This window comes from Chiloscyllium plagiosum, unplaced genomic scaffold, assembly GCF_037043375.1.
Source record: "Chiloscyllium plagiosum isolate Xiang-an unplaced genomic scaffold, Cpla_swu_hap1 HiC_scaffold_3, whole genome shotgun sequence".
NCBI classification, from domain to species: domain Eukaryota; kingdom Metazoa; phylum Chordata; class Chondrichthyes; order Orectolobiformes; family Hemiscylliidae; genus Chiloscyllium; species Chiloscyllium plagiosum.
This window is the reverse complement of record NW_028270141.1, coordinates 145124397-145150606: the sequence shown is the minus strand read 5'-3', so window position 1 is coordinate 145150606 and position 26210 is coordinate 145124397. Positions and strand designations below refer to the sequence as shown.

General features: G+C 42.7%; 1 protein-coding gene across 5 annotated transcripts in view; it reads left to right on the top strand.

Annotated features, from left to right (window-relative positions):
• mrps18a (mitochondrial ribosomal protein S18A) overlaps positions 1-26210 on the top strand; it is a 93996-nt gene that overhangs the window by 53740 nt on the left and 14046 nt on the right. Inside the window, exon 6 of one of the 5 annotated variants that reach the window (XM_087984092.1) lies at positions 13818-13930. The exons of the other annotated variants lie outside the window; for them this stretch is intronic. Within the exon in view, the coding sequence (XP_087840218.1) occupies positions 13818-13881 (64 nt within the window). The 3' untranslated portion in view covers positions 13882-13930. The remainder of the gene's footprint in view (positions 1-13817; positions 13931-26210) is intronic. 5 annotated transcript variants of the gene reach the window in all.

Genomic DNA, 26210 nt, shown 5'->3' with positions numbered 1-26210 from the left:
TGATAATGATCAGATTCTTTGCCTTAACTTGCAATGTTGCCTGCAGCCATAGTTCTAACCTAATCAGATTTACTTAGTAGCTGGGTTCTCTCCTGTTATGTATGTACATTTTTGAGTGAGTTTATGTCTCGAGGAGTTTGCCAGTAGCAATCAACCACAGCATGCAGTTTAACTGTTGAAATCTATTTAATTACGCTAAAACACACAAATCTTAAATTGTACATTTGCTTTAAATGAGCCACAAAGCAGACATGAGGGAGTGATGTTTAAGTGTAAAACTATAGTAGTGATATGTTGGAAGGGAAAAGTTTCCTCCCTGTGGGAACAATCCCAAGCATCATTAACCATCAAACCCTTGTAGATTATTTCCTTAGTTGAATCTGACTTGGTCTATGTCCAGAAATCCTACAAGTTGATCCTATAGTGCTATTTAAAAATAACTTGAGAATTCTACTCAATATTCTTTCCTCAACACCACAGACTAATTCTCCATCTAATTTTTTTTAAGGGATCTTGGAATCATCAAACATTTACAGCATGTAAATAGGTCCTTCAGCCGACTGTGTGCTGGTTCTCGAGCACCTGCTGACTCTAATCCCATGTTCCAGCACTTTGGCATAAACATCGAAACTCAGAGCAGGAACAGTCCATTCGAGCCTTTGAGTTTGCTCTGCCAATCAATGTGATCATGGCTGATCATCCCATCTCAACTCAGTTCCCATCTCAACTCAGTCACCCCATACCCTTTGATCCCTTTAGCCCCAGGAACTACATCTCACTTATTCTTGAAAACATTCAATGTTTTGGCCCCCAGTATACTCTGTGGTAGAGAATTCCATAGACTCACCACTCTCGGAAAGAAGTTCTCCCCATCTCAATCCAGATACCCAGGGAGTGCACAACTAGGGATCACAGTCAAAGGATATGGGGATTGAGATGAGGAGGACTCCCTGGTCATTTGGAACATCCTTGCTACATTTATCCTGTTGTGTTCTATGAACGGATCCAGTCTCTCTTTATATATAAGTCCTGCCAGGCCAGTGTAGTAAGTCTTTGTTGTATCCCCTCCATAGCCAGCGCATCCTTTCTCGGATAAGGAGACCAAAACTGCATATAGTGCTCCAGATGTGGTCTCGTCAATGCCTATACAATTGGAGTAAGACATGGATAAGCTGCACAGCTGGGCTGAGAGGTGGCAAATGGAGTTTAATGCGGACAAGTGTGAGATCGGAGTAACTGGAATGCAAAGTACTGGGCGAATGGTAAGATTCTTGGTAGTGTAGATGAGCAGAGAGATCTCGGTGTCCAGGTACACAGATCCTTGAAAGTTGCCACCCAGGTTGACAGGGTTGTTAAGAAGACAGTGTTTTAGCTTTTATTAATAGAGGGATCGAGTTCCGGAACCATGAGGTTATGCTACAGCTGTACAAAAGTCTTGCAGTTGGAGTATTGTGTACAGTTCTGGTCTCCACATTATAAGAAGGATGTGGAAGCTTTGGAAAGGGTGCAGAGGAGATTTACTAGGATGTTGCCTGGAATGGAGGGAAGGTCTTACGAGGAAAGGCTGAGGGACTTAAGACTGTTTTCGTTAGAGAGAAGAAGGTTGAGAGGCGATTTAATAGAGACATATAAGATAATCAGAGATTTAGATAGAGTGGACAGGGAGAGCCTTTTCCAAAGTATGGTGACGGCGAGCACGGAGGGGGCATAGCTTTAAATTGAGGGGTGATAGATATAGGACAGATGTCAGAGGTAGTTTCTTTACTCGGAGAGTAGTAAGGGTATGGAATGCTTTGCCTGCAAAGGTAGTAGATTCGCCAACTTTAAGTACATTTAAGTTGTCATTGGACAAGCATATGGACGTACATGGAATAGTGTAGGTTAGATGGGCTTCAGAATGGTATGACAGGTCGACTCAACATCGAGGGCTGAAGGGCCTGTACTGCGCTGTAATGTTCTATGTATGACATTCCTACACCTGTACTCGAATCCTCTCACTATGAAGGCCAGCATCCCGCTTGCCGCCTTCACTTCCTGCTGCATCTGCATACATGCTTTTAGTGACAGGTGTACCAAGACACCCAGGTCTCATTGCACCTCTTCTTTTCCCAATCTAAAGAATAGTCTGCCCTCCTGTTTTTGCTACCAAAGTAGGTAACCTCCCATTTACCTACATCATTGGCTGTGCACTCTCAAAACTTGTCCAAATCACAGAGGTATATTGGTATCCTATGTTCAGCTCACCATCCTACTTGGTGCAAACCTGGAGATATTGCATTTCATTCCTTCATCTAAATCGTTAATACAGTAATCTACCTATCAGTGCCTGCAGCAGTTGGTGGTCCTGCTTCTCCCACTGTTTCAGGCAGTGTGTTTTGGATAGACCCCCACCCTCTGTGTGCAAAAAGCTTTTCCTCAAATCCCCTCAACATTCAGTTCCTTCACTTAAATCCATGCCTCCAGTCTATTGACTCCTGTACTTAGGAAAAACGTTTCTTCCCATCAACTATGCACCTGATTTTTTTTTAAACTCCTCAATCAGGTCCCCCTCACCTTTCTCTGTTCCAAGGAAATCATCTCCAGCCTATCTACTGTCTCTTCATAGCTGAATTGCTCCAGTCCAGGCAACATCCTGGTGAATCTTCTCTGCACCACCTTGGTGAAATCCTATCCGTTTTCTGGTGTGGTGACCAGATCTACATATAGCTGTGGCCTAACTCTCATTATTGAAAGCTCCATTATGAACTCTGTGCTTTTCTATTCTGTGCCTTTACTAGTAAGGTCAGTTGTGCCAAATGTTGCCGCCTTCAGGCTATTTGTCTATTCAACTACTTTCAAAGATCTACAGAGATGCACACAAAGGTCCCTTTGATTCTCTGATTGCCTTTAGGCTCCTACAATTCAACGCATACTCTCTTGCCTTGTTAGTCCTTCCAAGTGCATCACCTCTCACTTTTTTAGGATTAAATTCCATTTGCCACTGGTCAGCCCATCTGACCAGCCTGTTTATCTCTTCTGAAAATCTAAGGTTGTCCTTCTTTGAATTTGCCACACCATCAATTTTCTGTGAACTTACTGGTCATACTTTGTATCTATGTGTAGATCATTAATGTGCATTACACAGTAAGGGACCCAGGACTGATGCTTGTAGAATCCATTGAACAAAGACTTTCCGTCATGAGAAAAACAGTCTTTGACCATCACATTATTTTATTTCCCCGATGAGCCAGTTTTGGATCCAAACTGCCTTCGATGCTACGGGCAGTCGGTTCCTTAACCAGCTGCCATGTCAGACTTCGTGAAAAGCCTTACTGAAATCCATGTAGACTATATCAACTGTGCGACCCTAATCTAAACATCTCATCAGCTCAAAGTTCAGCTAGATTTCTTAGACATGATCTCCCCTTGACAAAGCCATGTTAGCTATCCATTCCCCTCTGAGTGGATATTTGTTTTGTCTGACCTGAAGCTTCCTGGTTTATACCTACCATTCCCCTTGAATGATGGTACATCATTAGCTGTCCTTCAGACCTCAGGCACCACTTCAATGGCCAGAAAAGATTTAAAAATTAGTATTAGAGCTCCTGCGATCTCCTCCCTTGCCTTTCACAACAGCCTGGGATAAATCTCATCTGGTCTGGTGACTTATCTACTTTTAAGCCAGCTCAAACTGCTAATACCTCCACCCTGTCAATGCTTATTTGTTCAAGTATATCAGTCCTACTCCCTGATTTGTTCACCTACATTGTACTTCTCTACACTGAGTACAGATGCAAAATACTCATTGAAAATCTCTTCCATGTTTCGGGCTTCACACACACATTGTCTCTTTGGTCTCTAATGGGTTCGATGACTCCTCTGATTATCAACTCTCTTATTATACTTATAAAACTCCTTTGGATTTTACTTTATTTTTCCTGCTAGTGTTTTCTCAAGCCTCCTCTTTGCTGTCCTAATTTACTTCATAAGTAAACCCCTGTGCTTTCTATGCTCCTGTGTCTGCTCCATAGGCTTTCCATTTTTTCTCTTTTCAATTCTGTGCATCCTCGATGTCCAGCGTTCCCTGGACTGGTTAGTCCTGCCCTTCATCTTTATGGTAATACAATGACCCAACACTTGGTTTCCTTTTTGAAGGACGCACGCTGCTCTCATGTAGAATTTCCTATAAGTAGCTACATCAAGTTAACTTTGGCCAGGTCCTGTCATACCATTTTAAAATCGGCCTTTCAACATTGCAGACCTTTACTTCCAATTCAGTTTAGTTCTTTTCCATAATAATCTTTGGTCACTGTCACCAAAATGCTCCACATTTCTACCACTAGCCCAGCTTCATTATGTGCAATTTGGTCCATCAACTCCTTGGAGGGCCAAAAGGCCTGTTCCTGTGCTGTAATTTTCTTTGATCTATTCTGCCTTCCAGATTGATTTGGTTTTCCTTGTAAATTTGACTGTGTATCACTGCTGACTGTACTCCACTGTGTAATCCACTCCCCTGCCAAATTAAGTTAATTACTCTCTCAATAACAGCACAAGCAGAAACCTCTGCAAGAATCAGAAAAAGAAAATACTGGAAAAGCACAGCAGGTCTGGCAGTATCTGCAGAGAAAAAGCAGAGTTAATATTTCAGGTCCTGTGACCCTTCTTTAGACTTGGACCCTGCAACGAGGTTGTTTCTAATCTGACAGATCCCACCCAGACTCAGTGATCCAGGAGTCAGAAGACCTCCAAGTTGCATCAGCTCTTCAGCCAAGTATTCTTCTGCTTTATCCACCCATTGCTATACTCAGTAGCATATGGGATTGGGCATTATCTTATATTGCAGTCTTCTGCTTTTCATTCTGCTACCTTGCTCCTTAAATGAAGGATCTCATCTCTTTTCGATGCTACGTTATTAGAATGTGTCTAATCAATGCTGTCTGACTGATTTCCCCCCCCCCTCCCCTCCTCTCTTCCAATTTCCTGCAGCAAATCAGTGATATCCACTCACAGGAGGCAACACACCATCTTGCTGGGGTGTAGAATAACTGCACCGTTTGTTCAGTTAAGTTTACCCCCAATGTACCTGGTTGTGAAGAGCTTTGGAATGTAATGTGGCATAGTACAAATGCAGGTCATTAATTTTGGTTATGTAACTTTTGAAGTTCATAAACAGCAAAGACCACAATGGGTATTATGAGCTCTACTGAACTCTCATTTGCCTCCTGTTCAAATATACTGTATTCCGTGGTTTTCCTGTATGCCCACCGTGTGTAAAATCACGGTTCATTGTTCAAGCCTCTGATTCGAAGTTATTTTTTTCCAAGTCGTAAAATTGAAATTCCTTAACTCCTTCCTACAGTTTGTAGTCTTTAAAATTGAGTCCCCCACCCTTCTCAATTTCTTGCTTACTATTGTCCTGCCCGTAAGTCTTTGCCGAGCATTCCTGATTTGAAAAGAACATAAACAATTTTTCATAAACATCAGTTCTTTCAAAAAGGGCCAATTTCCTGTTTATTATTTTTTGAGCTAAATTGTAAACCATTGTGTTTGCATGGAAATAGCCAACAATGTATTCTATTATATCCCTTAATATCAGTTTAATATTGGTATTTCATTTTATTGAGTGTTTGCATCTTCCTTTCAAAAGCCTTGAGGATAAATCCTCATGTTCTTTCGTAGTGAAAATTATTTACAGGACCATCAGTAATTTGGATTCACAAGGAGTCATTTTTCTCTCTCCCTTGCTTTTCTTTTGAAGTAAAATTATATTTGTGTTGTTTTTGTCCTTTTGGACCACATGTTACAGTTTTGTGCGCAGCATAACAGCTTGCTGATGCAATCAGCTGCCTGTCGGTGTTTACATTTTGGAAGCACAGTGCTCTTTGTTTGTCTCTGTGCAGTATCCTTGCTTTGCAAATCAAAGCTAAACTGGGGCAGAAACTGTGGACGAATGCACTTGAAAAGAGACTTTAATGGAAATAGGTGGAATGGATTTACAAATGTCGGAAAATCAATCAAATTGGTAACCATTGCGCCCATCAAGCACTCCACATTGGGTGTTGTATTGCTCCCAATTTCAGAAGGGTTTCTTTGTGATTCCAATGTAACAGTCCTGTCTCCCACTGTGCCCCATTTAGAATGCTGTGATTGGGTCCTTGCTTGCTTTCATTATCTCTCAATGTTTATCTTGTACAATGCAGCAAGGTGCATCTGATTAACTATTTTACATACTACAAGAAATGCAGAGGTGGCTGTGTAGAGGTAATGTCACTGAAATAGTAATCTCAAGTGCCACACTCATGCTCTGAGGTATGGGGTCAAATCCAACTTTGATAGCTGGTAGAATGTGAATTCAGTGAATAACTGTGGGATTAAAAACTACTCATCAGTGATCGTGACCCTCAAACATAGTGATTATCATAAAAATCCACCTGGCTTTTTAATGCCTTTTGGGGAGGCAAATGTGTTGTCCTCAGCTGCTCTGGTCTGCATGTGACTGCAGGCTCTCAGCACTATTGATTCATCATTATTCACTGAAATGACCCAGCAAGTCAACTTGGTTCAGGGCACTTTGAGAGGTGCAACATATGCTGACCTTGCTAATGCTACCCATGTCATGTGAAAGTGTGTTACAAAGGAATATTATAAATAACACTGAATGACCAGTTACTGGTTTTATATGTGAAAGATATGTTGATCGACAGCAAAAGAACTCTCCTTGTTGTTATAATCAGAGGTAGATAATTAGGGCATGGACTTGATTTTTCACCTGAAGGACAGCACTTTCAGCATTCTTCCAGTGGAATTTCTCTGGAATTTCAACCTTGCATCATGCCCTCAGGTGCCAGAGTAAAACTTGAACCCACTATTTTGTGGCACAAGCACAAATGCCACTACTTTTCAAACCTGACTTGTACGGACAGGACCAAGCTGAGGCACTGTTGCAGGGTGGCCAAATCAGCAGTTGTCTTATCCGATGGCTTGTGGTGACTTTCCCAATGGGTATGACCAGTAAGCTTTAGGTTTGAGCTATAGGGAAAGGCTGAATAGGTTGGGACTGTTTACCCTGGAGTGTCAGGGGCTGAAGCATGACCTTTTTAGAAGTTTATAAAATCAGGATAGGGTAAATAGACAAAGTATTTTCCCCAAGGTAGGGAAGTCCAAAACAAGAGGGCATAGGTTTAAGTTGAGAGGGGAAAGATTTAAAAGGGACCTAAGGGGCACATTTTCATGCAGAGGGTGGTGCATGTATGGAATGAGCTGCCAGAGGAAGTGGTGGAGGCATCTGAATGGGTCTATGAATATGAAGGGTTTAAAAGGAGATGGGCCAAATGCTGGCATGGGACGAGATTAATTTAGGATATCTGGTCAGCATGGACAAGCTGGACTGGAGAGTCTGTTTCTGTGCTGTACAACTGTATGGCTAAGAAAACTGAAAATTAATAGTTGTGCTGCTATCAGAAAGGAAAGACCTGTTTTGGTGTTTCATGATAGTGTCAATATTTTAGCATGATAATGCTGTAACATGAGTATGTTTGTATGAGACAGTGATTCTATCCTGCCTCTTTCTGTCGTGCAGCTGCAATGCGATGAATGTGAGAGGGAAGCATGTTTCCAAGTTTACTCTTTGGTGTAGTCTACAGTTTTATTTTTAATTCTGCAACTGATTTGTATTCAGTTATCTGGTTAGCTACTATCGCATTGAGAAAGAAAATGACAGATGTCTAAGGAACAGTCTTGTCATGTCTTGTGGTATATGGTTTGTGTCAGCTCAGTGATTCCAATGTGCTTGTTGACACAGAGAGCTGCTTTCATTTGCAGACTCTGACCATGTCCAATTAATTGCAACATTAGTGCAGATTAGGTCTGGTCTGTACAAAGTGCTGCCATCATGTTGAATGACATTGTTGTGTACTTGTCTTTCCTTTGCTAACTTAAGTGTTTTTAATCTTATCGCAATATCTCGGACCTTGGCAGGCATACCTTTTCATGTGTAGATTTTCTTGGCACTGCAAAACTCCTGTAGCAGAGGCCAAAAGAACATTGGTGACTTGTTCTGTGTAAGATGTTCAGTCGCAAAATGTTGCACTGAAGTGGGAATTGTTACACTGTGCGGTATGCCTTTTACTTTGATCAAGTGTTTTCCATGGTTCCTGTCTTACGCATTGGTAATCCAGGTGAGGGATGATGACCCTGGGAATTAGAAAACCTCCCCTCTGTGTACCCAGTGATAAGAGTTAAGTATTAGTAGGTCAGATGCAATAGGGTGGGTTGAATATAGGCAAGGTTATAGACACACGCAGATTAAAGCCCAGCAACATAAACTCAACCTGAACTCGTAAAAACACCATCTGCTGTAGCAGCATGTCACTTTCACACCTGAATCTTAGTCATCATCATGGTGTCTCTGAAGGAGAGGAACTCACTGCTTAGATATAGGCATCTTACGCTGTGGGATTGCACCCTACTTATTTCAGTTGGTTATGTAACCTGGGTACAGGATGTAGAGGAGGCATTTCTCATTCTGATTAGATCAATTTCCAAGTTCAGAGACGAGATGGATTCCCTGGAAGTTCCTAGCAAGGTGGTGTGCTGTGGAGATTTATAACTTGCTTACGTATAAGGTAACATCCACCTGGCAGCAGACCATTGGGTGAGGTATAAAAATCTGCCTAATGGGATCATATTAAAAACATAAGGCTGCTAATTAATTGCCCGGACTTCAGAAATCTAAAATCTTCTGTGATCTGATACTCAGTTATTATAGTCTGCACATGGTTTTCTGGTTGTCAGTGGTCCCCAGCTGCTGTTACATCATTGGCCAATCCATCTTGGCTTGTATTATTACCATTGCTCTAGGAACTATCGATCAGTTCCACAGATTGCAATAATTGCCCAGCTGGCTCCAAAGATCAGGTTTACAGGGCTGTCATTTTGTGGTTTTCTGCTTTGGAAATTGGCTGAAAGGTTAAATCGCTTCTGCTGTTTTCTGTTTTGATGGTAATGGCCACTTGTAAGTAATAAGTGGTGAAAATTTCAGCAAAGGCACCTCTTTTTCCCCCCAAGCCCAATTTCTGCAGTGCTCTTCAATTTATTCCACATGCTTTGAATTTCTGAATGTCCAAGTTCCTCACCTATTAGTCATCGTTCCTTTCCGAGAATGTCCTGTGGCTAATGTTGGAGCTGCAGAAAGCTCCACCCAAATTGATGTCATACTAGCTTTGATGGGAATAAGCCAGAAGGTCTTTAGATCTCATGGTGTACAGACCTACATTTACCAACCTCCTCATAGTCTTTGCAGCAATGTCTAACAAGCAATGTCTATAACAAAATGTAGTTTATTGCATGATAGCAATCAGGTATAACGAGCAAGTGTAACTTATACCTGATTGCTGTCATGCAATAAACTACATTTTGTTACAGACAAGAAATCCTCCTTATTAAGACTCTCAAATGGTTATTCTCATTTCACACTATAAACCATCTAGACCTTTAGACCCAGACAACAGAAAGAGGAATGGTGGCAATATCCTTCTATCCACAGATACCACATTCTGCCACTTCCTTATCCTGAAGGTGTTTTTATTCCTCGTTGAAGTGTAATTCCTCAGATATCCACTGCTGTGTGTGGACTTTGACTATAAATGTCAAAATATTATTGTGCCATCTCTGCTGATGCATAACTCATCCAAAGAGCGCGCCCAGCATTTCTAGCTGCAGATGCTTGGTTGTATTCCCTGTCTCACGCCTTTGATGTGAAGGCCAGTTATAATACTTAATTATTATGTTAACAAATTAGCAAAAGCTGTAGATCAAACCTGGACTTATTACTCACTGGATTAACTTGTTGGTTTATTGAGAAAGCTCCTAGACCCTCATGTCTTCAGTGATTCTCTCCAGTTATTTTCCCCACGTTTCCAGTTCTTACAAAAAACCTTACAGCAATGGATGCTGCTGAATGGGACTGGCTTCACCCAGTTCCAGTCTCATTCTGACTATAGTTTTGGATTCTCACACCAATGCCCTCAGCCTCAGGAGCCTCAGAAATCTCCTCTTGTCAATCTCATTTTGCTCATCTCCTTTCTGCCCTTCAGAGACCACATCCAGAAACATCATTTCAGGTATTACACATATGCTGACAATATGCAGCACATCTTCACCATTACTTTCTTCAAATCATATGTATTGGAGGGCTTATTCTGCTCACTGGACATTATCGAGTGAACAGAAATTTTCCTCCGTTAAAAATTGGAAAGATCAAAGATCCTAGTCTTTAGCCCTGCCAAACTCTTATTTCTTACCCACTGATTCTTTCCTCATGGCTAGTTGGATGCTGAATCAAACAATTCACAACAATGGTTGGTGGATGGATCCTTGCATCTACCTCAGGCCACCTGCTTAAAGCTCAGGACACAACTATTCTAATGTTCTTCAGGTGGCTTCTTGCCTTTCCACCCTCGGTCCACTTTGGCTCCTCCAACATCCTTATTCCAGTGTGCTAACTGGGTACAAGCCCTGTTCACCTGTCAAGGCCTTTGCTTATTGAGCTGCATTGGTTCAAGTATCGCATTTCATCCTTCTGTTTGAATTTGTCCTTGGCCTCGTCCAGACACACACACTCTAGCCTGCTCCAGCTCTTACGCCTCTATGCATCACCAACTGTAGACCCTTCTGCATTCCTGGTTTGATATCCTTGGTTTCTCCATTGGCGATCATGCCTTTATCCATCTAGCCACTGAGCTCTGGTATTCCCTTCGTAAGCTTCTCTGCCTGGCTTACCCCTCCCCTGCTTGATCCTGACATCCTTAAAATCTTTAGGCAAATAGTATATCTAAAATTTCAGAACATCTCTATGTGCCATTTTGTGATGTTTTGTTCAGTGTTGCTTTAGTGAAGCTTCTGGTGTTATTTTCACAGTTAAAATTGCTACATCAATGATAATTAACTCTGAGCTGTAGTGTAGATTAGATTATTAGATTACTTTACAGTGTGGAAACAGGCCCTTCGGCCCAACAAGTCCACACCGACCCGCTGAAGCGCAAGCCACCCACACCCCTACATTTACCCCTTACCTAACACTACGGACAATTTAGCCTGGCCAGTTCACCTGACCTGCACATCTTTGGACTGTGGGAGGAAACCGGAGCACCCGGAGGAAACCCACGCAGACACGGGGAGAATGTTCAAACTCCGCAGTCAGTCGCCTGAGGCAGGAATTGAACCCGGCTCTCTGGCGCTGTGAGGCAGCAGTGCTAACCACTGTGCCACCGTGCCGCCCTGCTCTGCTGCTTCAAGCCATGGACATGACTGTACAAATCTTGACTGCGAAGGTGTTCACTGTGTTGGGTGCCTTGATGCTGTACCTAATTTAGTCCCAAATTTAGGAAATGTTTACACGTCTTCCACTAAGGAACATTGTGTTACTGTGAAGCCTGAAACCTGAATTGACCAACAGCAATGAACACCACAACCATCAAAGACGGATGAGCTGAATCAACACAGACTGAAGCATTCAATCTGTCTCAATGATTTAGCTTTACAAGTTTAATAAGTAGTGGTGGAATAAACAAATTTATTTTAATAGGTTTCATTGTTACCACCTAACATCTGTCTGAAATGGTAGCTTTCTGACAAATGCCTCAAGTGACCTCTTTACAGTGTTGCAGTCCTGTCCCCCAGTACCACACACCTTTTCCCACAACGTGCCCTCCCTGTGTGGTACATCACCAGCAATGGATTCTCTCCTTGCTACTGCACTAGTACAAGAATCTGTCCTTGGTTCCCTCCTATTTCACTTTAAATGCTGCCCTCAGATGTAATATAGAAACTTGCTATTTTGTATATGTGTGCTCAAAATGCCAGCTCCACCTTGCCATGACCGTGCTGCTCCATTATAGGGCTGCTTACTGGATGAGCAAAAACTCCCTGTAATTAGGGAAAACTTAAACCATTGTTTTCTGTCCATTGAATGGAGGGTTTGAATTCGAAAGAGACTGGATAGGCTAGGACTCTTTTAACTGGAGTGCAGGAGGTTGAGGCATGACCTTAGAGGTTTATAAAATCATGCGGGGTATAGATAAGGTGAATGGCTTGAAATGCCCCACCCTGCCTTTTCCCCAGGGTGGGGCATTTCAAGATAAGGGAGCATGTTTTTAAAGTAAGAGGAGAAAGATTTAAGAAAGGAGGGGAAATTCCTTTATGCACAGAGTGGTTTTTGTGTGGAATGATGTTCCAGAGGAAGTGAGATGGATGTGGGAGACAGTTAAGTTTAAAAGATGTGTGTTTTTTAAAGGATGTGACATAAGTATGTGAGTAAGAAATGTTTGGAGAGATATGGACCAAGCGCAGGCAGATGGGAAGTTCAGTTTGGAATTATGGTTGTGAGATCGAAGGGTCTGTTTCCATGCTGTATGACTCTGTAAGATACTAACGTCATCTTGCCTCTGTCAACAGGCAACTTCGTGTCATCTGACTATGATGATAATCTGAACATTTACGCCATGGAACAGTTCACCTTTTTCACCTCCATAACATGGTCTGACTTTGCTTTTACTAACCAAAATCTTCACACACGTCTTTGTTCCTGCTAGATTTGACTATTCTAACATTTTGCTGACTGCCTTGAAGGTATCCCAAGATGTGTTGCCCATATCCCAATTTACACCAGATTTGATTTCCCAATATCTGGATTAGTGGGCTGGAAGAGCATAGCAGTTCAGGAAGCATCAGGAAGGGCTTTTGCTCGAAACGTCGATTTCGAAGCTCCTTGGATGCTGCCTGAACTGCTGTGCTCTTCTAGCACCACTAATCCAGAATCTGGTTTCCAGCATCTGCAGTCATTGTTTTTACCTCGTTGATTTCCCAATATCTCTGCACTCACTGCATTGGGTCTTGAACAAGCATCATCCTGGTTTTAAAATTATTATTCTTGTCTTCAAACCCTTCATAGTTTCACTCCTCAGTAACTTGTTAATTTCCAGATCCATAACCCTCTGAGATCTCTGCACTTACCGAATTCTGGTCTCTTGAGCATTGCTGATATTATTTCATCATTTGTGGTGTGTTTTCAGTTACCAAGATACCAAACTCTAAAATTCCCTCCTGTATTTCCCACCATCCTCCCTTAAAGGTCTACCTCTCTGACCAGGGTTTTGGTTATCTGGACTAATATCTCCTTTTTACAGCATATTGTTTTATTACTCGCCCTTAATTGCCCACGAACTGAGTGGCTTGGTAAACCACTTCAGAGGACAGTTAAGAGTCATTAATCACATTGCTGTGGGTCTGGAAGCCAGGTAACATGAGGTAAGGGTGACAGATTAGTGTTCCAGGTGAACTTTTGTCACTTAGGTGATGGTTTCATGGTTATCATTAGACTTCCAATTCAAGGTTCGTTTTTGTTGAATTCGGATTCCAGCAGATCCTGTCGTGAGACTTGAACCCAGAACCTCACAGCTTTATCTGTCAATCCAGCGATAATGCCATTAAACCATCACCTGCACATTATATTGCTCAATTTCCCATATTAATTTATTTGCATTATGCAACCGCTTGAGACATTTTGTTAGGTTAGAAATCGGAATGTTTGCTGCAGATTGCACCATGTTTGTGACTCTTCAGCCACTGAAGTACTCTGTGTCGAAAAGACCCAAACAGCATTTAGACTTGAGTTAAAAAGTGGCAAGTAACATTTGCACCACACAACTCCCAGCAAACGACCATCTCATTGGTCATGGTGTTACAGTGGCTCAGTAGTTAGCACTGGTGCCTCACAGCGCCAGAAACCAGTGTTTGATTCAACCCTTGGGTGACTGTGTTTTTTCTCTATTCACTCACAGGATGGGGGTGTCGCTGGCTGGGCAGCATTTATTGCCCATCCCTAATTGTCCAGTGGGCATTTAATAATCAACCACATTGCTGTGGGTCTGGAGTCACATGTAGGGCAGACCAGGTAAGGAAGGCAGTTTCCTTCCCAACAAGCTATTAGTGAACCAGATGGGTTTTTCCGACAATTGATTCATGGTCATCATTAGGTTCTTAATTCCAGATATTTATTGAATTCAAATTTCACAGTCTGCTGTGGTGGGATTTGAGCCAAAACGCTCTCTTTCTCTCTGGATCATCAGTTCAGCGATAACACCACTAGGCTATTGCCTCCCCTGTGTGGAGTTTGCACATTCTCCCCGTGTTGATGTGGGTTTCCTCTGGGTGCTCTGGTTTCCTCCCACAGAACAAAGACGTGCAGGTTAGGTGGATTGGTCACGCGAACTTGCCCATAGTGTCCAGGGATGTGTAGGTTGGGCGGATTAGCCATGGGAAATGCGGGGCTACAGGGATAGCGTGGGTCTGGGTGGGATGTTCTTCAGATGGTCATTGTGGACTCAATGGGGCTGAATGGCCTGCTTTTCACACTGTAGGGTTTCTTTGATACCCAACATGAGAGAACCAGGAACTGAATTATACCAGCCACATAAAAGATATGGCTGCAGGATCAGGTCAGGGATGGGAATTCTGTGTTGAGTAATTCACCTACTCTCCACCACCTATGTGGCCCAAATTGGGAGTGTGATGGAATATCCTGTACTTGCCTGGATGTGTGTAACTCCAACAACACTCAAGAAACTCAATTTCATCCAGGACAAAGCATCCTGCTTAGATTGGCACCACATTCACCACCTTCAGTATTCACTCCCTCTATCACAGAGTGTCATGCATTGTGCACTATTGACAAGATGTACTGTGGTAACTCACCAAGACAGTCATCCAAATTCACAACCTCTACCATCCAGAAGGACAAAAGCAATAGACACATGAGAACACCACCACCTACAAGTTCCCTTTCAAGCTATTCACCATCCTGTTATTCTGTCAGTGTTGCTGAATCAAAATCTTAGAACTCCCTCCCTAATGGCATTGTGGGCTTCTTACACCTCGAGGATTGCAGCAGGTCAGAAAGGCAGCTCAGCACCACCACCTCAACAGCAGCTGGGGGTGGACAATTAGATGATGGCTTAATCACTGATGTCCACATCCTGTGAACAAGTTTAAAAAAAAAGGGCTAAGGCTGCCATGTAAATTGTTTCACCATCATGTGTGGAGCAGTTCAGCATGCAATCCAAGAATGAAACCCTCGAAGGTAAGGTTGAGGCTATGTGATAGCATTCTGGTTGTGTTGAGAGGACTAACTAGTCTGTGTCCAATCCAGTAACATGAATGACAACCTGGGGTTCCAGATTACAGATGGCAAGCTAAAGCCATATAACCTAGCTGGAGCAGGTCTAAAGCTGGGACTGATAACAGTCAACATACCAAAGATATTATGCAGTATGTCGCAGCACACTGAACCATTGATCATGCAACAAAGCATAGGGGTGTCCAGTGATGCATTTACAGGCTTAGAATGTCGTCCAGCAGGCTGTTGTCTCAGAGTAAAGTACAACTAATTCAGCATCTGTGAAGCAAAGTTCCAGCTGCCCTCGAGGACATTCTGAAAGACAAAATAGAAGAGCAGGAAAGAATCAAGCAAATGATAACTCCTACAGTATGGATTAGCAGCGTAGTAGCACAGAAACGACCTGACAATCCGCAAATGTGCCTTGACGGAAAGGATCTAGATAGAGTGCTGAAGTGACTGCCCAACCCTAGGTTGTTACAGGAAAGTGAAGCTGGATGGAAGTAGCAGATTTCTAACCTTGTTCTGCATTCCCTTCTGGATAAACTAATCGCTGCTGTGCCATTTATCACATCTGCGGCTCTGGAGGAACATCAGTGCCAATAACATGAGATATTTAGTGATCTACTTGGAGTACGCACTGGTAGTGGATGATGGGCTCATTTATAGATGCAGAGAACATTACTGATGGCACTCACAATCTTGTCTGACTGGTTGAAAAATTACTTCAGATGAACCTGAAGTGGATAAAGAAAATACTGCAATTAAAGAAGCATTAAGTCAAGTACATGGGCCGAGTACAGAAAACCAAAAGGCTTCCCCTGGATCCAGATGTAAAAGCAGTCAGCAAAATTGTTGGCTTTGTCAACTACTGAGCCTCTGCATCATCAGAGTTTGAACTATTACACTAACTTCCATCCAAGGATGTGCTGTGGCAATGGATCACAGAGTGAGAAATTGCATTCACTTAAATCTGGCAACGAGTGATGGCCATGCCATTGTTGAAATGCGACAACGAAATTGATAAAATTACCCTACAGTGCATTGCCAGTAAGCCAGGACTTGGCACAACTGCTTGTATTTGCATTTAGGACATAGGCATAAACTGAATGACATTTCATTCAGATTGAGAAAGAATGAGTGAGTGGGTGGTGTAAGCTAATATTGAAGATGCAGCGATGAATTAACAGCATATTATAGCAATCTTTGCGAAGGAATTTGTGTCATTATCCCAAAGCAGTTGCAAGGAAAAATGTTGAAGCACATCCATGCAGACCATTGAAGAATTGAATCAAGTTTGAAGAATGCAAGAGATGTGCTGTACTGCTCAAACATGAAGAATTAAATAAAGAATCACCACAGCCAGAGCAGGGCTTGTAATGAGGAGCAAACTAACCAAGATAGAGAGCTGCTGCTGAAACACTACAAAGCAGACTAGACCATGGATGGTGTTAAGAGTAGACTGTGCAGGAAGAGATCATTGGGAGACCCCTATTCTGAGTACTAGAAGGGGAGCCATTCACTTTGAGGATTACTGCCATGATTTCTGAATGCCTGAAAGTGCATTTCATCCATTCTGCGTTCCCAACATTGTTATGGGCAACAATAGGCCTCGATTCCTGAAGGAGTAACAGGTATCATGGCAGCAACATGTGACAGGGATGACACTCCCCTGTATCAGATGATCAGCCAATAACAGCATGCTCATTTGCCATTAAGAGACTAGCATGTCTTAACTTCAGATAGTCAGCATGGCTTCGTCAAGGGCAGGTCGTGTGTGACAAACCTCATTGAGTTTTTTGAGAAGGTGACCAAGCATTGACGTGGTATACATGGACTTCAGTAAAGCCTTTGATAAGGTTCCACATGGTAGGCTGTTGGAGAAAATGCAGAGGCATGGAATTGAGGGTGATTTAGCAGTTTGGATTAGAAACTGGCTTTCTGAAAGAAGGCAGCGAGTGGTGGTTGATGGAAAATATTCAGCCTGGAGTGCGATTACTAGTCGTGTGCCACAAGGATCTGTTTTGGGACCACTGCTGTTTGTCATTTTCATACATGACTTAGACACAGGTATAGGTGGATGGATTAGTAAGTTTGCAGATGACATTAAAGTCGGCGGAGTAGTGGACAGTGTGGAAGAATGTTGCAGGGAGACTTGGACAAACTGCAGAATTGGGCTGAGGTGGCAAATGGAGTTCAATGCAGCTAAATGTGAGGTGATGCACTTTGGGAAGAATAACAGGAAGGCAGAGTACTGGGACAATGGAAAGATTCTTGGTAGTGTGGATGTGCAGAGGGATCTTGGAGTTCATGTACATAGATACCTGAACGTTGCCACCCAGGTGGATAGTGCTGTTTAGAAGGCATACGGTGTGTTAGGTTTCATTCGTAGAGGGATTGAGTTCCAGAGCCGCAAAATCATGCTGCAACTGTACAAAACGCTGGTGCGGCCACACTTGGAATATTGTGTATGGGTCTGGTCCCCATATTTCGGGAAGGATGTGGAAACATTGGAAAAGGTGCAGAGGAGATTTACCAGGATGTTGCCTGGTCTGGAGGGAAGGTCTTATGAGGAAAGGCTGAGAGACTTAGCCACCTTCTTTCCAATGAGAATAGACCTAAGAGGGGATTTGATAGAGACATACAAGATGCCCAGAGGATTAGATAGGGGAGACAGTGAAAGTCTTTTTCCTAGGATGATGATGTCAGCTTATACAAGGGGGCATAACTTCAAATTGAGTGGTGATAGATTTAAGACAGATGTCAGAGGCAGGTTCTTTACTCAGAGAGTGGTAAGGGTGTGGAATGCCCAACTTGCCAAAGTAGTCAACTCAGCCACATTAGGGAGATTTAAACAATCCTTGGATCAGCACATGGATGATGATGGGATAGTATAGGGGGACGAGCTGAGAATAGTTCATGCATGAGAACTGTAGGGTAACTCAAAACGTACGTGATATTGCATGTACTTGTTTTACATTAAAAAGGGGATGTTTGAATTCAAATGCAATCATCTACAATGCCCTTCCTGGTCTACTGTAGATATGTGACCTGTACTATGATACACACACACTGCAGCAGACATCTTACTGACACTGAAGAATCCATTCATTTCGACTAGACTGCTGTCTGTCATAGAGTCATACAGCACAGAAACCGACCCTGTGGTCTAACCGGTCCATGCTGAACATAACCCCAAACTAAACTAGTCCCACCTGCCTTTTCTTGGCCCATATCCCTCCAAACCTTTCCCATTTGTGTATCCATCCAAATGTCTTTTAAACGTTGTAATTGTACCTACCTGCATCCAACACTTCCTCAGGAAGTTCATTCCACACACGAATTGCCCTCTGTGTGTAAAAAAAAAACTTGTGACATTTTTAAATCTTTCTCCTATTACCTTAAAAATGTGCCCCGAGTCTTGAACTTGTCCATTTTCAGGAAGAGACAACTACCATCGAGTCCATCTGTATCTCTCATTGTTTTATAAACCTTTATCAGGTCACCTCAACCTTGTCTGCTCACTCGTCAGGCATCCTTTTGCAATCTCCTCCAATCTGTTCCAATAGACTGCAAGCAGTCTACTCCAATCAACTTTTGAAAGGTCTGGTCTCTATGCTCAAGCCTAAATATAAGTTCTTAACTTGCTGGTTACAGAAGAGATGGTTTTACTTCTTAAAACCTAACCTTAGGACCAGCATTTATATGGCTGGCTGTCAGGTTTTGATGTACCTTTGAAGCACTTTGCTTGCAACGTTTAGAATGCATACAAATGCAGTTTATTGTTGATTAGAAGAATGATTGGATCGTGGAACGTGATGGCTACTGAGTTGTTGAGATCAGGGAAATGTTTTTCCGAAGGTGGCAACTGTCGAAAGATGAGCTGTGCGTTTGACAGGAGAGTTATTGAGTTATCTTCCTGGGAGGTAGGGAACAGAACTGCCGAACCTCGAACTGAACCAATGATGGAGTGGAATCTATTTGTCTGCAAGGCCTTTTTCTCCATGAAGATGTAACATGAAGCAGATGACATACTGGCCATACTAACCTGTATCACAAGAAGCCACTGGAGGAAGGTTAAATAATTCTCTTATTTCCCCTGCCTTACACAGACACAGAAGAAAAATGTTACCCAGCTTCTCTTGCGTGGCGATTGCAGAGCTTTGCTGATCTATATAGTTTGGAGAATAACCAATACCATTTCATGGTGCAGTGGTAGTGTCCTTTCCCTGGATTGGAAGGTTTGGGTTCAAGTCGCACCTGTTCCAAAGGTGTGTAATAACATCTCTGATTAGCCTAATTTTCTATTTAACCTTAATTTTAAGGAAAAACCAAATATCTGTCTGGAAATCACAAAGGCGAAGGTAACCCACAACACGGTTGCACTTATAGAATTATAGAATCCCTACAGTGTGGAAACAGGCCATTCGGCCCATTGAGTCACACCAACCCTCTGAAGAGCATCCCATCTGCCTAACCCTATTCCTATAACCCTTCATATTCCCATAACTAACCCACCTTGCCGAAATATCCCTGGATATGATGGGCAGTTTAGCATGGCCAATCCACCTAACCTACACATCTTTGGACTGTGGGAGGAAACCGGAGCACCTGGAGGAAGGCCATGCAGACATGGAGAGAATGAGCAAACTCCATACAGTTGCCCGATGCTGGAATAGGACCCAGGTCCCTGGCGCTGTGAGGTAGCAGTGCTAACCACTGAGTCCATCATGCTGCCATCTTTTGACTCTCTGGATATGCCCAAATACCTTACAGCTAGGGAGGCAGGTTTAAAGTGTGTTCACTATTGCAATATAAGGAATTATGGCAGTCAGCTTGCATATTGCAAGGTGCCACAAACATCAGTGAGTTAATCTGTTTTGGTAATCTTGGCTGGGGGATGAATATTAGCCAGGACACCAAGGAGAATGTCCTGGCTCTTCAAAGTAGTCCTAAAAAGACTTCTTACAACCACATCAGAGGGCATACAGGGCCTTGCTTTAGAATGTCATCTGAAAGAATGTATCTCCAATGGGACTCCATAGCCTTGTGACTTGTACCATTGAGTCACAGCTGACAACTAAAATGAGTTTTGTTTGCTTCAATGTTAACCTGTTAGTTATTGATGGAATGATGATCTTGAATGGCCTTCCTCTGTGTTGCAAATTTCTGTGACCTTCTATTCTATGATTTTCTCTGATGTGGAAATTAATTTGATAATTGCACACCCATTGTGCAAGTTTATTGGAAGTTTTCCAGTGTTTTGTTGCAGTCTTTTGCCTTTATGAATGACCTCATTTGTGGACTTCGAGAAATATGAAGCTGCCAGTACGGACATCTGAACAAATGGACTCAGCAGAATAGATGTGTGTATTCCGGATCCTTCACACATTGTTGTAAAATTCTGCTCTACACCCGCAGGCTATCAAGGTGGTCTACAGTTAATCGGTGTCCAGGCCTTTGTCAGTGGTGGTATGTGGCCACCTCATGTCTTAAATGAGTAGCTGCCTGCCCCTTCTGGTTTGGCAAATCTTTCTCCCTGCATTTAACCTACCCAGGCTCTTCATGTAGTGAGCTGTAAAACAAGGTCATCCTTTCCTCACTGTAGCACAAGATGCTGCTCTGTGACACAGTTTGGTGTTGCAGAAGCCAAATATACAATTCATTGCCTCTGGGTGCAGTACCACCCAGTTTGTTTATGTGCAAAATCCAGAGCACTGCGTAGATACTGCTCCCCTATTGTGTGTGAGAAATAGACATGCCAGTCATATTTCACTTGATGTAGGCAGAGAGGATTAAAATGATTTAGAATATGCTTGGGGTAAGATATGTCTCGTATATTTTTGACCTTCAATTGCTTGTAAAATGAATCCGTACATATCCTTTAGTGCATTGAAAGTCATTGCAGTATTTTACTAGATGCACTCAGTCAATATATCAGGACAATTCAATACAGATTGTTCTGATCTACAGAAGGGAGAGTATGGCATATCACCTGACATTATTTGATAACGTGGAACATACTGTGTAGCTTTTCTCTCATGGGGCACTTTGAACTTATTATCTTCTTTGGCTTGGCTTGAGGTTTTCTTTGGATTAAATCCATTAGGCTCTGATTCTGCAATACTCAATCCATCATGTGTCCGGAGAAGGTTTTATCTGAGTCACTGTGCAACAGACCTGCCAGGAATGGCCAGGTGAATGCTCTTCTAGAACAGGAGAAAAGGGGAGGAACTTCACTCAGACTCGTTTTGACACTGGGGGCTGGTATGGAACCCAGCCACAAACATAGGGAGAAAGGAATACCAGGCTGTATAAATCAGGTTACTTAAAGTAGGATAGCAGGATGTTGTAAAGGAGCACAAATCACAGCATCAAATGGAAAAATATGGCATAGAAGGCAAACATATTCAGCCTGTGGTCAGTGGCTTTTTGCAAGGAAATCTAATTAGACTCAATTCATTACTGTTGCTCTGTGGTCCAATTAGTGTTTTCTAAAATATTTAACCAAATCCCTTTTGAAAGTTCATACTGAGTCTGTTTCTGCCACCCTTTCAGTCAATGCATCCCATTTCATCACTGAGTCACTGGAGTCAAAACATTAACTCTGTTCCACTATCCACAGATGCTGCCAGACCTCCTGAGAGACTCCAGCAATTTCTGGATCTCTTTGTTTCAGATCTCAAGCATCTGCAGTTCTTTAGTTTATTCCATTTCATTGCCATTCGCTTTGCGAAAATCTATTGCCCTGTGCCACGTAGGTCTGTTCTGTAAATCATTGTTCCTTGGTTACTGAGCCTTTTATCACAGGAAACAGTTTGTCCTCATTTAATCCATCAATATCTGCTAAGGTTTTGAAGAATTAAATAAATCCCACCTTAATCTTCTCTGCTTTAAGGGAACAGGTCAGTTTCTCTTGGCAACATGAAGTATTTAATTCATGTTGTCACTTTAATAAATCTTCCCTCCAGATATACTCTTTTGAGTGTTGTGTTCAGAAATTGTCTTTGATATTCCAGCTGGGACCTACTCAATGTTTATAAGGACCTGCCACAATCTCCTGTTTCTGGACCCTCCTGTTTTTGTACTGTTTAGTTCTGTTCTTAAAGCCTGGGATCCCATTTAATAACAGCCTTCTCAGCTTTACTTACTACCTGCAGACACCTGGGTACCCTACCCTCTGTAGAATTGAGCCCCTCAGTTTTTATTGCCATCTCTTGTCAGTTTACACCCTGGGCATGAAACATAATCTCTTTGGCTGCATCCGCCAGATCTGCCATTGTTCTTACTGTTTACCATGTTTCCAAATTTTGTCACTGGCATTTGAAGTAATGCAATATTGTTGCAAAATATAGTGATGGTACAACCAACTCCAGGTCGAGTCACCCACTGTGGGCCAGTTGGTTGAATGGCATGTTCTTTTTCTGTGAAATTCTTTGGACCGAACTTGGGATCAAGTCTGAAGCCAGCAGATGTGAGCCACAAAAACCCGTTGCCCAAGTAGTGAATTCAAGCAGTGCAGAAAACTCTGCAGTAGGGGAATCACACTGTTAATTCAATAGGAAGTATGCTTTTGTGATCAGGAGAGACAGAATGAGCACTCTCTTTTCCCAGCAATGGTATAAACCATAGTGGGGGGAAGCCTGATGAGAAAGTTTGCTCCATCCTGCTATGCTGCAATACAGATGGTTAGTTGACACTTCAAAGAAAGAATTTCTTTTATGTGGCATGTTACCAGCTCATCTCAAATAGCATTATTTTAAACAAACCACACTGATTGTCATGTAAATCTGCAAGCATGGAATTACTGCAGCAATCACCTATGTATGACTAGACTATGATGCTATAGTCAAGGGAAATATGATGGTCTGGGCATCTGTTAATCGACTGAATTATCAGCCAGACTGTGTGAGCAAGTTATATCATGGTTCAATCCTAAAATCCTCTGATTCACAGGTGACAGTTACCGTGTGGGTCTGATCTTTGGCTCATGTTTGAGGAATGTAGAGAGATAGGAATGTATATAGATTCTTCAGACTTCGAGACTTCTATCTACTGTTTATCTGTACACCAATTTTGTGGACCTGCTTTTACCCCATAATCCATTAATTTGCTTCCCTAACAAAAAGCTAGTTATGTCTTAAAGTTTTCAATGCACGCAGCATCCACAGACTTTGGAGGACAGAGTTGCGTGTGACAAATAGGTTTCGTGTGCAAAACGTTGTACTAGTTGAACTCCCCAATGGCCTAACTCTAATTTTCAGATTGTGACCTCTTGTAATGTATCCTCCACTTAAGGAAATAAGGCATGGAGAGAGAGTGTATGAAGGTGGCGTTCAGGTACAAGCTGAACACCATCTAAGTGAATAAGGCTCAAAAGGACCAATCATCCTGCAAATACCTGGAATTAGATTGCCCCTTTGGATTATGAGTCCAATTATATTTCCGCTACATCATCACCTCCCATTTAGATGTAGAAGTGTCTGCTTTAATTAAGTCATTGACATGTATGATGAAATGCAAAGACCCTAGTCAGTTGATTGGAAGAGTTGAATAACAGTTCATTGAATCATGCAGTACAGAGGTGGCCTTTTGGCCCATCAAGTCTGTACTGAGAAAAAGACACTATTACTTACATTAGTCCCACTTTCCTGCACCAGGCCCATAAGGATAGACAAGTAATGCTGTAGCTTTATAGAACTTTAGTTAGGCCATACTTGGAATATTGTGTACAGTTCTGGTCACCACACTACCAGAAGGATGTGGATGCTTTGGGGAAGGTACAGAAGAGGTTGACCAGGATGTTGCCCGGTATGGGAGATTTTAGCTGGATAGACTGGGGTTTGTTTTCAGTGGCATGCAGGAGGTAGAGATAGAAGCTCAAAAGACTGAATAACATGGATGGAATGGAAAGTATGAGGTTTTTCCCAGGGCGGAGGGGTCAATTACTAGGGGACACGGGTTCAAGTTGTGAAGGGGGGGGGGGGCGGAGTTTAAAAGATATGTGCAAGGCATGTGGTGGTGAGTGCCTGGAATGCAGTGCCAGAGGAGATGGTGGAAGCAAAGACTATATTCAAGAGGCACCTGGACGAATACAAGAAAAGGAAGGGAATAGATAGATAAGGATCCTGTAAGTGTGGAAGTGCAAAATATGTCAGTGTTGGCTTGGAAGACTGAAGGGCCTGTTCCTGTGCTGTACTGTTTTGGTTTTTGCTGAGTGTGATGGTGGCTTGATCCTCAGTTTTGGGGGAAGGTGCGGGTGAAGGGGGGACAGAGAGGTAGAAGTCAGAGTGATTTTTTTTCAGGCACCAATGTTTTCATGCACTTGAACTGTGCTTGCATATTCTGGAAATGAGCCTGTGGTCAAGCCCAGGCTGATGTGAATGACGGTGGCAGATGTTTGTAAAGCTGCATGTCACTGATCTGTTGTGAGGAAATGGGCAAGTAGTTGAGGTAATGAAGTTCTTTTGTGTGTGACTTTAGTCCTGTTGGGGGTCTCTAATATGTGGTGGTTAATTCATTACGAGAGGTTTGGGTAATCTTAGGATGTGAAGTTCATTCGACACTGCTGCTTAGGGAAGAACCTTGGGGAAATGGGGAGCAGGTTGATTTGCTTCCTGTAACCCCTCCCCAGTTAAAAAATCCTTTACCCCTTGTGAAGTTTCTGGTGGTGTCTCATTGCAGTACCTTTCAAACATACCACTGCAGTCTGTATTCTAAATTGCTCAATACTGCTGGTATAAGAATTGTAGAAACGAGTAAAATTTATACTATGAGACTAGATCAAAGGATCGTGACTACAGGAAATGGCAAGTTAAGCAGTTTTATCAGGAGCATTTTGGGCGGCACGGTGGCACAGTGGTTAGCACTGCTGCCTGACAGCACCAGAGACCCGGGTTCAATTCCCGCCTTGGGCAACTGTCTGTGTGGAGTTTGCACATTCTCCCCGTGTCTGTGTGGGTTTCCTCCAGGTACTCCAGTTTCCTCCCACAGTCCAAAGATGTGCAGGTTAGGTGAATTGGCCAGGCTAAATTGCCCGTAGTGTTAGGTGAAGGGGTAAATGTAGGGGAATGGGTCTGGGTGGGTTGCTCTTCAGAGGGTCGGTTTGGACTTGTTGGGCTGAAGGGCCTGTTTTCACACTGTAAGTAATCTAATCTAAAAAAAATTTCATACAGAATGATCAACCCTGTGGAGATAGCGGTAATTCAATGGCATTATCATTGCTGAATTCCAACCCCACCCCACCCCTCCCAATATCAATATCCCACAGGGTTACCACTATCTGGAATCTGAACTGGACTAGCTTAATGAATGCTGCAGCTACAAGAACAGGTCAAAGTCTCAAAATTCTGCAGCAAGTAACTCCCCTCCTGACTCTTAAGTCCATAAGACAGAGGAACAGAAGTAGGCCGTTCAGCCCATCAATTCTGCTCCAGCAGTTCCTGGCTTAGTGTCTGAAGTACGTTGGAGCTGATGTTTAAATATGGCACTAATAGCATGACCGTTGGCAAGTTCTGACATTGATTACCTGAGGCAAATGCAGAGACCAGTAATGCAATGATAAACAGGAAATAGTGTGAGAGAAGTCACCTATGGCTGGTGACAGACTGGATACTGTGAAATACACTTGGAAAACCCTGCCAAAAAGTGGGAATGTTCAGCCCATTGTTCCCATCTCCACCCTCTTCACTCCATATAGGCTAAAGCTGACCACAACTGCTGGCTTTTCAGAAATCTGCAAGCTTCCTAACTTTTACACATAGGATACATTGCTTTACATCGACTCCTACAGCATAGGGCTTTCTGTCTGCCATATCGTCACATTAGCTGTGTTTAGGGTTCCTCCTCCGTGAAACTCTAACGCTGTTCATTCAGAAGCACTATTGCCTTGGCCATGCTGGGGCGCAGTCAGGAACTGGAGATACATGCACTGGCTCAGAGGAGCCCATCTGGAAGATGGATTTCAGGATTGTCTCTCATCCCTGCCTGAAGTATTCACACAACTGTGTGTTTTCGTCAGCAGTTTTGAGAAATATGTCAGCAGCCACGAATGGTGTGA